The 16,009-nt window shown below is 34.5% G+C and overlaps 1 protein-coding gene across 1 annotated transcript in view; it reads left to right on the top strand.

The window, feature by feature from the left end:
* The window catches only part of ZBTB11 (zinc finger and BTB domain containing 11), a 36,535-nt gene that overhangs the window by 11,993 nt on the left and 8,533 nt on the right, over window positions 1-16,009 (top strand). Inside the window, exons 4-5 of the mRNA XM_036916455.2 lie at window positions 6,147-6,988; window positions 7,228-7,407. Of these exons, the coding sequence (XP_036772350.2) occupies window positions 6,147-6,988; window positions 7,228-7,407 (1,022 nt within the window). The remainder of the gene's footprint in view (window positions 1-6,146; window positions 6,989-7,227; window positions 7,408-16,009) is intronic.

The following is a 16,009-nucleotide window of genomic DNA, read 5'->3' as shown; positions in this document are numbered from 1 at the left end:
CCATCTTAATAATAAAACTCATCGCAGGTGTAGTCTTTTGATATTAGTTAGCTTTGGAATTTTTTTTCCGTCTTTCATGCATCTGAAGCAGAAAGAGAGAAGCATGTGAGTGTTGCTCTTTCCAGTGTCTCAGCAGCTTATGGCAAATAAAATGCCTGTCCTAAAATGACAGGATCCTGATATTCCAAAAAAATACCTCATTATTAATTCATTTCATATGCTTTTTTTTATATTTAGCAAATATGATGTAAGCCAATAGGAAGTAAGGTAGACATTAGTAAAACTTTTCATTTGATTTAAACATTATGTGTACCATATTTAAGAAATTATAAAGTATATATCTCTTTTTTAATTACCTGGTTTCAACGTTGTTGAAGTTATCAGTCATGTTTTCCTTTGTGGTGTTAATACTTAAAAATTTTTTCCTTATTTAGTCATAAAGATATTTTCATATATTTTCTAAATTTTCATAGTTTTTCTTTCATGTTTAACTTTTCATCTCTTCGGAATTTATTTTTGTCAGTGTGAGATAGGTGCTCATTTTTTCCTATTTTAATCATCACTTGTCTCAGAACCGTTTAGTGAAAACTCCATCATCTTCCCACCTATTGACCATGCGAATTCTCTTACAAAACAAATTTCCACACATTTGATACTTATTCTAGGATTTGTTCTAGTCTGTTGGTTGTCTCTTTGTATACTATTATCACTTGGTCTCAATTACCTTAGTTTTATAATAATAAGGGAAATCTTCCACCTTTATTATGCAGGTAGGTCTTTATAACTACGTAGTTTTTAATGAACTTTACTCTTCCATATAAACTGTAAAGGAAGATTTTCAACTTCCACAAAAAGAAAAGAATGTACCTTGATACATTCCATTGTATAAATAAGGTTTTAGAGATTTATCCATAAAGGTCTCACACATCTTTTGTTGGATTATTCCAAGTATATTATTTTTTATTTTTAATACTATTATAATTTTCTTCTTATAAGTATATCATTTCTCATTTACTTTTGCTATATATTGATTTTAAATACAGTAATACTGCTAAAATCCCTTAGTCATTCAGACATTTATCTATAAATTTTTTGAGATTTTCTACATTAAACAAATATATTATCTGCTAATAGTAATGGTTTTATTTCTACCTTTCCAATCCTTTTCAACTTTTTTATCTTACTTTACAATGCTGTCCAGGACTGCAAAAAATGGCAGTTGAACAGATATGGTGATAAAGGGTTTAGTTATCTCAGTTCCATTTCTAAAGATGGTGCTTTTTTACCATGAAGTATATTATTTGGTAATTATTTAAAATAGATAACTCTCTACTCCTTTAACTTTAAGGAAATTCCCTCTGAAATGGTGTTTGTTGGTTTGCAACCTCGCTGGCATGTTTCCAGGTGTAACCTAAAATGGGCCCTTATGTGCAGAGATTAGGGAGAGACCAAAGAAAGAGGCAGTCGACTCCCGATTGATAGTGGCAAGTTCAGTAAGCAAAAGAACTTGCATAAGAAACTTGTCTTGGGTGGCTAGAGCATGAGTAAATCTCTGCACCTGCCCATCACAATCTTAAAAGTTTATATAGAAGCCTTACCTGGGTTCAGTCACATGCATAGAAGGCCTTATCTGTGTTCAGTCATGTACCCAGTCCAATTAGAATCAAAACCATGTTTCTATATCAAGACTGTATCCCTGGAGGAGCTTCTGGGAAAAGGGAAGGCAAGTGGCACACATATTCCAAGGACAGGGGAGAGAGGTGGAGAGCTTCTGATTGCCTGTCCAACTCAGCTGGTGGTCACGTCTTGATGACCTCCTCCAGCAGTGTTGACATATCACATACTTTTCTTGTGTTTACTGAGACCATTTTTATACTTCCTATTCTGTTAATGTGGAAAATTGATTGATTTTTCTAAAGTTAAGTCAGTTTTTCATTTGTGTAATACAGTTTAGTCATGATATATATAAATCACTTTTTGTATATATGGTTATAAAATGTGTCTTCCAATTTCTGTGTACACTGAAATAGTTACTATGAGATTAGAATTATTTATTTATTGAATGTTCAGTAGAAGGGTGGCTAAAATTGACTGGGCCTTTAGTGGACTCTGTGGAAAGATTTTTAACTACTAATTTGACAAGTTTTAATGGTTAGGTAATTATTCAGGTTTTCTATTTCATCTTGAGTAATTTATAGAAAGCTATGTTTTTCCAGAATTTTTTCATTTCATTTAAATTTTCAAGTTTATTGGCACATTTTAAATAATATTTTCTTCTAAATGTCTCAAGTGACTCTAGAGGTATGTTTCGTTCTTTGATATTAGTTACTTGTGCCTTTTTCTCTTATTTAAAAATTTTTCTTACCAGAGGTTTACTGACTTTTATTTTCATTCCTACTAAAGCAGGAGTTGGCAAACCTGTTTCAAAGTTAAATCTGCTGCCGGTTTTTGTAAATAAAGTTCAAATGGCAGACAGCCACACCCATCATTTAGATATTGTCTGTGGCTGCGTTTGAGCTTACAAGGGTAGAATCCAATAGTTGCTGCATAAACCAGTGACCCACAAAGCCTAAAATATTTGCTTATCTGGCTTTTTGCAGTAAAACTTCCTTATCCCTATGGCCTATCCCTACAGTCCCCAGATTTTAATATAATTAATTGAGGAAACTAGAAAGATGTTAAAATTGCCTCTAATAGAATTTTGAAGAAAAGATTTGTATATATAATTTTCAGCCAGTGGAATGTTGACATGAATTTGCTAAAAGGTGAAAAACTGGTTAACATCCTACAGGGAAATAAACCGTAAGTTTTGGGGTTCCTTCCTATGCTGATAGAAAGAGCTTCTCAGTCTTTCACCATTTGCTATCATTTTTCTGTAAGTTAATTTTCATGGAGTTGTAAAATAGCCCAGTCAGTATCAATCAGTCTGTGGTGCATACTAAGCACTGCTCTTAGAGAACACTTTGATAATCCTTTTGGCCTGTTAGCAGATTTTGACTATTTTTTCTTAATGGTCCTTTCAAAGAATCATTTATTAATTTTTAAAAATAATATCTGCTTTTTATTATATTCTTCTTTATTTTATTTGGGTATAGATACTGTCTCTTGTTTGTTTTTAAGTATGATACTTAGCCCATTAATTCCTTTCTAGTTTCCTAGTTTAAGAATTCTAGGCTATAACTTTCCCTTTAATACTGAAGATTTGTTGACACTTGCTTTTTAACACTATATATGTGTATTTGTTTTTATAAGTTTCATTTTGCTTGAGGGGTGCAATATTTAGCATATAATAGGTTAGATCAAACTTGTTAATTGTTAATTTTTTATTTACTGATTTTTTTCTGTTGATCATTTGGTGAACAGAGGCGTTTTAGAATATTAACTAGTGTGATCCATTTGTCTATTCCTTATTGAGTTTCTTCAGTTTTTGTTTTATGTGTCTTGAGGCCATGTTATTAGATGGATATAAATTTAGAATTTTGGCTTTATGGTAAAATATCCTTTTATCATTATGTAGAGATCCTTTTTATCTTTAGTGATGCTTTTCACCCTTAAAGTCTATTTGGATACTATTGTAAACAGTATTTTTTATTTTTCTTTTTACATACTGTTGTATTTTTTAGTCGTATAAACAATATTTTCATTACTATTTGCCCAGGATATCTTTCTTTCATGTTTTATTTTCAGCTTTTTTTGTATCTTTATGTTTGGGATGTCTCTTTAAACAAAGTATTTCTAGATTTTGTTTTTTAATCCAGTTGTATTTCAGATGTCTCTTTTAGCAGGCCACTTTTTATGACCTTTTGCTCTTTACTGGTATTATGCCACCCTTTATTTTCTACGCCTTATTATAGCAATACTTAATATCTTTGCTAGTTTGATTTATACTGATATTTCTGCTAGCTCTTTTTCATGGTGCCTTGTTCATGTTTTTTTTTTTTTAATTTACATACACTGGTTTCATATTTCTTAGAACTTTGTGGGAAATATTTCAGTTTTGGGTTGAAGGTCTTTTCTACAGAGAAAGCATTTGATTTTTCAGATGCTGAAGGCATTACCAGTCTGGGACCACTTTAAATTTGCATCTTGAAGTTTTTTGACTACCAAAGTACTGTATATTCAATTTAAAAACCTACCAAATTAAACCTGGCTTGTGGTCATGACTACTCAGAGATTTCTCTACCTTTTCTACTTGGTGATGGGGCACTAAGTATTTTTTAAGTAATATTTTTAAATATTTTTTCAAGTGTTTTTGCTTTTGTTTTAATTAAGTGGGTCAGTCAGGGTACCTCAGTCTGCCATACTGGTAGGTGTGGATGTCATAATTTTTCTATTTGTAACCACTGCCCTTTTTAAAAAATTTTTTTTTATTTTTGGTAAAAAAACATGTACGTTCTTAATGATTTGTAAGTATACAGTTCATATAGTGTTAGCCGTATTCACATTGTTGTGTTAAATATCTCTAGAGCTTTCTCATCTTGCAAACTTATTTCAATTTGATTAAAATATTTTACAGAGTGTATATATGTGTATATGTAATGTGGCTAGAGGTATAAACAGAATATCAAAATTACCTGCCTGTTATCTCTTGGCAGTACGATTATGAGTGGTTTTTATTTTCTTTTGTGTTTGAGAGTATTTTACAGTAAACATATGACTTGTATTTTTGAAAAAATGGTGGAAAATGTTAATTCTTCATAGGAAATTTTTCTTAGTAACTTCAAACTTAGAAATTAAAAAGATACTAGGTAAAAAGACCAAAATACATCATTGCATTGGTATGTTTTGTTTTGTATTTTTAAGAATATTCTTACTTAGCTCAAGCTTATTTAACTTTGTAATTTATAGCAGGATTAATATGGCTTTAGCCTATTTAATCATCAGCTTTCCTAGGAATGGCTGAATTAGCCATGGTGATAATCTTGATATGTAATCCCCACAGTTTTCACTCTGACTCGTAATATATATAACAGTTTAAGACTTGCCTGTATATTTGTCCATTTCCTTATGCAAAAGGACTACATTTTATTTAACTTGAGTCAAAACTGAAAAACACAGTGAATATGAATTTTTAAAAGATTACTTTGGCTTTCTATGTTTTAATAAAGATAAATTAATAGATGAGAAAAGCAAGACACAGAACAGTATGTGTAATTGACACCTACTATAAAAAAGGGGAATAGGGATATTTGCTTGACTGTATAAAGAGACCCTAGAAAACTGTACAAATTCTTAATCATACTGATTATGGAGATGGAGTTGGATTTATCATTGTGTAATCTGATTTTTGAATCATATGAACGTTAAAAATGGTTTTTGAAAGTGAAGTACTGAGAATTTAGGAAGGAAATGATCTGATCTTTCTTTCTCATATAAAATAAGAATGTAATACTTATGTGTATAGTGATTATTTCATTCCTTAGACCAGGGTTAGGCAAACTATAGCCAAAAGCCAATTCTTCTTTCCCTCCCTTATTGTAAATAAAGCCATATTGGAACCAGCCACTCACTTGTTGATGTATTATCTGTGGCTGCTCTTTCCAGCTACAGTGGCAGTGTTGAGTAGTTGCAACAAACACGTTATGGCCTTCAGTAGTTATTATCTGATTGTTAACAGAAAAATTTTCCTTACCCCATGCCTTAGACTTTGTTTTAAAATTTTTAGTATTAGAACTCTTTGTTCACATTCAAATTTTCATATGGACTTCTATTATTAAAGAGAAAACTATACTTACTGAAGTGAGGTTAGGGGACAGGTTGGTTGAACCCTGCCTACTCACCTGCCTCCCTCTCTTTTTTTACCCTCCATTCTCCAGCAGCTGTTTCTTGAGGGGAATTTGAGGAACCCCCGGGGTTCTAAGGAGTACAGTTTGAAAGTGACTGCCTTACAACAACTCTTTGAGGTAGTAAGTTTGATATTATTTTCTATTTTAGGTATTGAGACACTGAGCTCATAGAAGTGAGTTAGTCAAGGCTTAATAAACAACCAGAACACAAAACAACTCCAGGGTGTGTTATTGTAGGAAAAATGGTCATATTTGCCTTTACAGTTTATTATATATTGTCATAATCACGTGTTAATTGTTCTTATAAGGTGTTTTGGTTGTAATTTGACTTTTTGTCCCCATCTTTCTTGTTTCATATAGGTTTTTGTAAGGCAAGCTTCCTGCCCTTACTGGAATTTGCCTATACTTCTGTGCTAAGTTTTGATTTTTGTAGCATGGCTGATGTGGCCATCTTGGCTCGCCATCTTTTCATGTCAGAAGTTTTAGAAATCTGTGAAAGTGTACATAAACTAATGGAAGAGAAGCAGTTAACAGTATATAAGAAGGGTGAAGTACAAACAGTTGCATCTACCCAGGACTTACCAGGACAGAATGGAGGTCCAGCACCTCCTGTGGCTAGCAATGAGGGAACCACAACTTTATCAACTGAACTTGGGGACTGTGAAATTTTTTTACTGGTGAATGGAGACTTGCCAGAAGCTGAGCAGAATGGAGAGTTGGAACGGCGGTCTGAGCCCCAGGTTTCTTCAGAGACTGAAGCTGCTGCATCACCTGGAGGCTGTATAACTGATTCTCATCCAGAAATGGAGTCTGTTGATTTGGTGGCAAAAAACAACCAGACAGAACTAGAAACTTTAAGCAGCAGACAAGATGGCACAGTTTCTAATATTCATCCTAAACTTTCAAAAGAGAATGTAATCATTAGCTCTCCAGAAAACGGTGATATGGAACATGAAACGTCAACCGAGGATATCTGTGCTGAAGACATTCCAGAGTATGGGCAGAACTTTAGCAAGTCTTTAAAAGACCAGGAGAATCTAGTTGTACCAACAGCAAAGACAGACCCTGGCCCAGATGATGATACTTACAAAAGCAGGCTTCGGCAGCGTTCTGTTAATGAAGGTGGATATATCCGACTGCACAAAGGAATGGAGAAAAAGCTGCAGAAGCGGAAAGCCATTCCCAAGTCAGCAGTTCAACAGGTATAATGAAAAAGAGTTGACCTTTGTAGTTTTAGCTTTAAGTTGAATGCATTCTATTAACTTACGCCTATGGTGGAAATTCTTTGGGGAGGAAGGGCAGTAGGTACAGGGAAATGACTTAAGTTTTAAATACCAATATTAATATGATTATGTGAATTGGAAATATTTACAACATGACTCATGACTAAAAATCAAAGTGAATATATTCACTTAGGTTGGGTTTTCTATTCCTTAACTAGGTGGCCCAGAAATTAGTTCAAAGAGGAAAAAAGATGAAACAGCCAAAAAGAGATGCTAAAGAGAATACTGAAGAAGCAGCGTCTCATAAATGTAGGGAATGTGGCATGGTTTTTCAGAGACGGTATGCCCTTATAATGCACACAATGAAACATGAAAGAGCTAGAGATTACAAATGTCCGGTAAGTATCTGGTAAACTAATTGAAGACAACTCTAACTTTATGATAAATAGAATCCAACTTACTGCTTCATTGTTAAATCCTACCATTTGTAGTCTCTCTGTCTCCATTATATTGCTATAAGAGTTACCCTCTGATTTATATACATGGCATTTTCTTGACAAAAAAGAAAGTTCAGTGATGTACCTCTGCCACCTCCTGATACCCTACTAAGACAGCAGTAAAATTATCATTTAAAAAATACAAGCTATAAAAGGGCAAAGAAAACAGGAGAGGAAACCTTAGCTACTAAATTCTGGATTCTGATAAATGGAATAACTGATTTGGCAGAACTGAAAGGGTTCATCCCAAGCTTTCAGTGGGGAAAGCTAAGACTCAATTCAAATTGTATTACAGAACTACCAAATGGCTCAGGAATTAGTGTTACTAGCTACCTTGAAAGTAGAGGTATGTTTGGTTGTTAGAAAGTCTTTTTAATAAGCAGTTAAATTACCATCACTATGCCTCAGCCAAAGATCTATTTTTTACCTTCTGGAGAAGATAAAACCATAACTGCTCTGGGGAGTGCTATCGACAGGGTGGGTAAATGTACTATGCCCCAAACAGGGAAAAGTAAAAGCTTACATACTAAGTAATGAATCCTTTCAAGTTCTCTTTTCCCTACTCAAGTCCCAAGATGTTATCAGCCACATCCTTAAACCCAAAAGCAAAAAGACTTCTTAGAGACAAGAAATCCAAAGCCCAATAACAAAAGTCCTAAAGATAATGCTGACAATAAAGCCTGTGGTTGACATCCCACTCCTTGATTTACATAGAAATTCCAGTTCTTTTTTTAACATCTTATTCTGAAATACAAATATACATCAGGCATCATCAAGACACATGATAAATATTTCAAGATAAAAGGCGACTTTGAGGAATTCTGGATTCTGTGGAGAGAAGAAAACTTAAAAAAAGGAAAAGAAAAAAGCACCAAGTATGATTTATATCAGTGGTAAATGAAAAAGTTACATCAGTGAAACAATAACCAGGTACTTTGTTTTTACAGGGCACATTAATGAAAACAGAAGAGCTTTTGAGGAATAAAATATATAGTAACAAATATAAAAACCTCAGAAAAGTCGGGACATACAATTGACTAAATCTCTCAGAAAAAGCAAAAAGACAAGTTAGAAAATGGGAGTGAAAGAAATTTAGAGGATCAGTATAGGATATCTTATATCCAGATAATTCCAAACAGAGAACATGGAAAGAAAGAAATCATTGATGCAATAAAGAAAAATTTCAGAAGTTTAAGTGTTAAAAGGGCATGTTGAATGCCCAGAATTGTGGATGAAAACAAATCTATATCAAGATACATTATGAAATTTCAGGATCAAGGGACCAAGAGAAAAATCTCATAAATTGCAATTGTGAAAAAGATGGTCAGTTTCATAGAAAGGATAAGGGTCAGAATGGCTTTGGCTTTTCAGCAGCAACAATAGAAGCTTAGGAGATAAAGGCTCTATGTATTTAAAATGATAAAGAGAAATGATTTCTAACTTAGAATCTATAGCTAGTCAAGCTATCAGTTAATTTGTGATGGTAAAATAACATTTTCAGACATGCACAGTCTCAGAAGTTTTACCTTGCATGTCTGAATGCAAGCTACTGGCAGGAGCTTTTCAGGAAGCTATTGGCAGAGGTGTCCACTAAAATGAGCAAAGACATGGTAAACCGGAAACATGGGATCCAATTCTGCAGAGTCCGAGCGTAAGAAACAAACAGCCCAGGCTGAAACAAGACATTATGCTTTGTTTGACAGAGATCTCCCATAAGGTGATGTTGTTTAAATCTTCTCTCAGTAGATAACTGAGGAAAGAGTTTGGTGATGAATTAGCAGTAAATACAAAAGAAATAAGCAAAACAAAATAAAAAGAAATAGTGTACTACTGTGTGGCCCAGCTGTAGTAATTTTATATCATCCAAATAATGTGTACACTGAAATGGATACAAGTCAAAATTAAGACACAGCTATATTGAGAATACAGGGTAAAGGGAGGCATTTGGATATGTGTAGAGAGCAGAGGGGTAAAGGAGATTCATTACCCATTCATTTTACTTAGAGTTACAAAGATAATCATCATGAACGAATTTTAAAAAATGGCATAGGTAGACCAAGCGCGATGTTTTATTTATTTATTTTTATTACAATTTTTTAAATTAAGGTATTATTGATATATACTCTTATGAAGATTTCACATGAAAAACAATGTGGTTACTATATTCACTCATATTATTGAGCCCACCCTGCCCACTGCCATGCCCCATTGCAGTCACTGTCCGTCAGTGTAGTCACTGCTTGGCTTCTGTGTGCTACACTGTTTTCCCCATGATCCCCCCACACCATGTGTACTAATCATAATTCCCTTCAATCCCCTTCACCCTCCCTCCCCACCCACCCTGCCCGAACCCCTCCCCATTGGTAACTGCTAATCCCTTCTTGGAGTTTGTGAGTCTGCTGCTGATTTGTTCCTTTAATTTTGCTTCATTGTTATGATGAGTTTTATTAAAAAAAAATAACTTTATAGATAGTGAGCAATACATAACTGGTATTAAACAATGAAAGCTTTCATGAATATCTAACAATTAAACAATAAAATCTAAGCACATCACAGTTTAATTTTTTTCTACTTTTTCCAACTCCTATTTTTGCTCGACCTAAAAATTGTTAGTACTCATATGGTCACATTCTTCTATCTTTGTGTCATGCCATTCCTTCAAGACAGACCTAGCTATCTCAGTGATGCCATATTGCCTAGGTTATTTCCTCTTCTTAAACATTTTACCTTTTTTACATATAAATCCTGTCTCTGTGGTTGGATTTTTTTTATTGATACATAGTCTTAAGTTTCAAGTATACAACACAGTGGTTTAATAGTTACCCACATTATTAAATCCTCACCCCCACTAGTGCAGTTACTATCTGTCAACAGAGGAAGATATTACAGAATCATTGGCTATATTTTCCATGCTGAACTACTATCCCTATGACCAACCTACATTATGATTGAGAATTTTTGTGCCCCTTTATCCCCCTTACCCCTCCCCCATGGTAACCACCAGCCCTTTCTCAGTGTCTATGAGTCTGCTGCTGTTTTGTTCATTTTGTTTTGCTTTGTATTTATTTTCCACAAGTAAGTGAAATTATATGGTATTCATCTTTCTTCACCTGATTTATTTCACTGAGCATAACACCCTTTAGGTCCATCTATGTTGTCACAAATGGCAGGATTTCTTTTCTTTTTATGGTTGAATAATATTTCATTGTGTACACGTACCACATCTTCTTTATCCGTTTATCTATTGATGGACACTTAGATTGCTTCCGTATCTTGGCTATTGTAAGGAATGCAGTGATAAACATAGAAGTGCATACATCTTTTCAGATAAAGGTTTTTGTTTTCTTTGGGTAAATTCCTAGATGTGGAATTCCTGAGTCGAATGGTATTTGTATTTTTTGTTTTTTGAGGAAAACTCCATACTGCTTTCCACAGTGGCTGCACCTATTCATTTTCTTACCAGCAGTGTAGGAGGGTTCACTTTTCTCCACATCCTTGCCAACACTTTTGTCTTTTGGATAGTGGCCATTCTGACTGGTGTGACGTGCTATCTCATTGCGGCTTTGATTTACATTTCTCTGATGATTAGCAATGTGAAGCATCTTTTCATGTGCCTGTTGGAGAAATGTCTGTTCAGGTCCTCTGCCCATTTGTAAATTGGGCACTTATTTCTTTTTTTGGTGTTGAGGCATATGAGCTCTTTATATATTTTGGATATTAACCCCTTATCAAATGAATCATTTACATATATATCCTCCTATACTGTAGGTTCCCTTTTTATTCTGCTGATGGTGTCCTTTGCTGTACTTTTTAGTTTGATGTAGTCCCACTTGTTCATTTTTTATTTTGTTTCCCTTGCCTGAGGAGATGTGTCAAGGAAAAAATTGCTCATATTTATGTTCAAGAGATTTTTGCCTATGTTTTCTTCTAAGTGTTTTGTGGCTTCATGTCTGGCATTCAGAACTTTGATTCATTTTAAATTTACTTTTGTGTATGAGTTAGATAACCCAATTTCATTCTCTTATATGTAGTTGTCCAGTTTTTCCAACACCAGTTGTTGAAGAGGCTGTCTTTTCCCTATTATATATTCATGGCTTTTTTATTGTATGTTAATTGACAATATATGCATGGGCTTATATCTGGGCTGTCTATTCTGTTCCATTGATCTCTGGGTCTGTTCTTGTGCCAGGACTTAATTGTTTTGATTACTGTAGCTTTGTAGTAGAGCTTGAAGTCAGTGTAACCCCCCAGCTTTGTTCTTCTTTCTCAGGATTGCTGTGGCTATTTGGGGTCTTTTGTTGTTCTGCATAAATTTTAGAACTATTTGTTCTAATTCATTGAAAATGCTGTTGGAATTTTGCTAGGGATTGCATTGAATCTGTAAATTGCTTTCAGCAGGATGGTTATTTTGACAATATTAATTCTTCCTATCTGTGAGCATGGAATAGATTTTCACTTATTTGTGTCTTCTTTAATTTCTGTCATGAGTCTCTTACAGTTTTCAAAATACAGATCTTTCACTTTCTTGGTTAAGTTTATTCTAGGAATTTTATTCTTTTTGATGTAATTGTAAATGGAATTGTTTTCCTGATTTCTCTTTCTGCTAGTCCATTGTTAGTATATAGGAATGCAACAGATTTCTGTGTATTAATTTTGTATCCTGCAACTTTGCTGAATCCAGTTTTTAGTGCTTATAGCTTTTTGGTTGAGTCTTTAGGGTTTTCTCTATATAATATGCCATCTGCAAATAGTGACAGTTTAATTACTTCCTTACCAATTTAGATGCCTTTTATCTCTTTGTGTTGTCTGGTTGTCGTAACTAGGACCTCCAGTGCTATGTTGAATAAAAGCGTTGAGAGTGGACATCCTTGTCTTGTTCCTGATCTTAGAGGAAAAGCTTTCAGCTTTTCACCATGAAGTGTGATGTTCGCTGCGGGTTTGTCATATATGGCCTTTATTATGTTGAGATACGTACCCTAAATGCCCAGTTTGTTGAGTTTTTATCATGAATGGATAATGAATTTTGTCAAACGCTTTTTCAACATCTATTGAGATGATCATCTGATTTTTATCCTTTTTGTTAATACGTTGTATGATACTGATTGATTTACAAATATACCATCCTGAAATAAATCCAACCTGGTCATGATGAATGGTCCTTTTATGTATTTTTGAATTCAGTTTGCTAATAATTTGTTGAGGATTGTTGTCTTTGTGTTCATTAGGAATATTAGTCTATAATTTTCTTCTTTTATAGTGTCTTTGCCTGGTTTTGGTATTAGAGTGATGCTGGCCTCATAGAATGAGTTTGGAAGTATTCCCTCATCTACTTTTTGGACTGCTTTAAGGATGGGTGTTAGCTCTTCTTTAAATATTTGGTAGAATTCAGCTGTGAAGCTATCTGGACTTGGAATTTGTTTTTTTGGGGGGAGTTTTTTGATTACCAGTTCAATTTCATTGATAATAATTGGTCTGTTCAGATTTTCTGTTTCTTCCTGGGTCAGTATTGGAAGGTTATATTTTTCTAGGAAGTTGTCCATTTCTTCTAATTTGTCCCGATTTATTGGCATATAATTTTTCATACTGTTCTCTAATAACTCTTTGTACTTCTGTGGTATCTGTTGTGACTATTCCTTCTTTGTTTCTTATTTTGTTTTTTGTACTCCCTTTTTTTTCTTGATAATTCTGGCTTACTGTTATTTATTGTCTCAAAAACCATCTCTTTGTTTCATTTTTTCTATTGTTTTATTCTTCCTTGTATTATTTATTTCTGCTCTGACCTTTATTATGTCCCTCCTTCTACTAACTTTGGACTTCATTTGTTTTCTTTTTCTAGTTTCTTTAATTGTGAGTTTAGACTGTTTATATGGAATTGTTCTTGTTTCTTGAGGTAGACCTCTATTGCTATATACTTCCCTATTAGAATGGCCTTTGCGGTGTCCAACAAATATTGGACTGTTGTATTTTTGTTTTGTCTCCCATGTATTGCTTTATTTCTGTTTTAATTTGTTCATTGATCCTTTGATTATTTAGAACCATGTTGTTTAGCCTCCATGTGTTTGTGGTCTTTTTTGTTTTTTTCGTGTAATTTATTTCTAGCTTAACACCATTGTGGTCTGAGAAGCTGCTTGATACAATTTCAGTTATTTTGAATTTATTGAGACTCTTCTTGTGGCCTTGTATCTGATCTCTTCTGGAGAACATTCCATGTACACTTGAGAAAAATGTGTATCCTGCTCTTTTGGGTGGAATATTCTATAGATATCTGCTAAGTCCATCCAATCTAATGTATTGTTCAGTGTGACTTTTCTTGATTTTCTTTCTGGTTGATCTGGCTATTGATGTGAGTGGTGTGTTAAAGTCTCCTACAATGAATGTATTGTAATCTATTTCCCCCTTTAATTTTTTTAGTATTTATTTTACATATTTAAGTGTACCAGTGTTGGGTGCATAGATATTTATAATGGTTATATTCTCTAGTGGGACTGACCCCTTTATCATTATGTAATGTCCTTCTTTGTCTCTTGTTACTTTCTTTGGTTTGAAATCTATTTTGTCTAATATAAGTACTGCTATTCCTGCTTTATTCTCCCTATTGTTTGTATGAAATATCTTCTTCCATCCCTTTACTTTAAACCTGTGTATGTTTTGGGGTCTGAACTGAGTCTCCTGTATGCAGCATATACGGTCTTGTTCCTTTATCCATTCTGTGTCCTTTGATTGGTGCATTCAGTCCATTATAATTTAAGGTAATTATTAATTGATATGTACTCATTGCCATTTTATTAATTGTTTTCTGTTTGTTTTTATAGCTCCTTTTGTTGTTTTCTTCTTCTCTTATACTCGTCTCTTGTTATTTAATGGTTTTCTTTAGTGTTGTGATTAGATTCCTCTTTTTTCATTTTTTTTGTGTATTTATTATAGCCTGTGGGTTTGTGATTTCCAAAGGTTCACGGATAGCTTCCTGACTATATAACAGTCTATATTAAGTTGCTGATTGCTCTATTTCAAACACAATCTAAAAGTACTTTTTTTCTTCCTCCTCCTCCTCAACACTTTATGTATTAGATGTCATAATCAAAACTATTTAGCCTTAGGAACATTTCCATCTACAGCAGTCCCATTAACATATCCTTTAATGGTGGTTTTGTTACAAATTCTTTGAGCCTTTGTTTGTCTGGAGATTGTTTAATCCCTGCTCCGAATTTAAATGATAATCTTTTTGGGTAGAAGATTCTTGGTTGAAGGTCCTTCTGTCTCAGTAAATTAAATATTTTATGTTGCTCCCTTCTGGCCTGTGAAGTTTCTGCTGAGGAGTCTGCTGATAGCCTGATGGGGTTTCCCTTATAAGTAATTTTTTCTCTTTCTCTGAGTGCTTTCAATACTCTCTCCTTATCCTTAATCTTAGCCATTTTAATTATTATATGTCTTGGTTTTATCTTCCTTCCTGGGGTTCCTTTTGTTAGAGGCTCTCTGTGCTTCCATGACCTGAATGTCTTTATCCTTCCTGAGACTGGGGAAGTTTTCAACTATTATTTCCTCAAGGCGACTTTCTATCCCTTTGTTTCTCTCTTCTCCTTCTGGTACCCTTATTATGCAATATTGTTTCATTTGGATTGGTCACACAGCTCTCTTTACCATTCATTCCTAGAGATCCTTTTTTCTCTCTGCTCCTCAACTTCATTGTTTTCCTGTTCTCTAATTTCTATCTCATTTACTGTCTTCTCTACTTGCATCAATCTGTTATTTTTTCCCTCTATTGTGTGTGTCATTTCAGTTACTGTGTTCTTCAACTCTTATATCTCTAAGTCTTCCCTGAGTTCTTTAATTCATTTCTGCAGATCAGTGAGCATATTTATGACTTTTACTTTGAAATCTTTATCAGGAAGATTGGTGATCTCCATTTCATTTATTCTTCTTTCTGGTATCTTATCCTATAGTTTTATTTGGAACATATTCTTCTGCCTCCTCATTTTGTCAGGGTTTCTGTGTATTTTGTATTATACTTTGTTGTATTTTCTATATAGTCTTCCTTTGTATTACATGGATCTGCTGTGCTTCCTGATCCTGAGAGTAATGGCTTTATGAAGAAGGCGTCCTGGGTGCCTAGAAGCTCAGGACTCTTCTTTCCCATGCCTGGTTCTCCTTTGTAGTGGATCCCCAGATGCTGTTAGTGGGCAACAGGCAGGGTCACTTTTCTGTCTTTCTACCCACAGTGGTTTTATCTCCATCTGCTGAGGCTGGTGGTTTGCCTCAGCTGGACCTATATAATCAGACTGGTTTCTGCTGGGATCATTATGGGCAGGGCCTCCCCCTGCCTGCCTTGCAGTGGTGGTGGGGCTGTTGGGTAACAGGGTGGACAGTGAAGTGGCAGGGTGAGTTGCATCATGGCAGGGTTCACAGGCTTGTGGGGGTGGCCTTTCACCCTGTTGCTGAGCCCTGGGTGCTCCACAATGGCAGTGAGTGGTGCAGTGCAAGGGCCTGCTGGCTTCTTGGGTGCAAG

This window comes from Manis pentadactyla, chromosome 1 (genome assembly GCF_030020395.1).
Source record: "Manis pentadactyla isolate mManPen7 chromosome 1, mManPen7.hap1, whole genome shotgun sequence".
Lineage (NCBI taxonomy): Eukaryota > Metazoa > Chordata > Mammalia > Pholidota > Manidae > Manis > Manis pentadactyla.
This window is presented reverse-complemented; position numbering and strand designations above follow the sequence as displayed.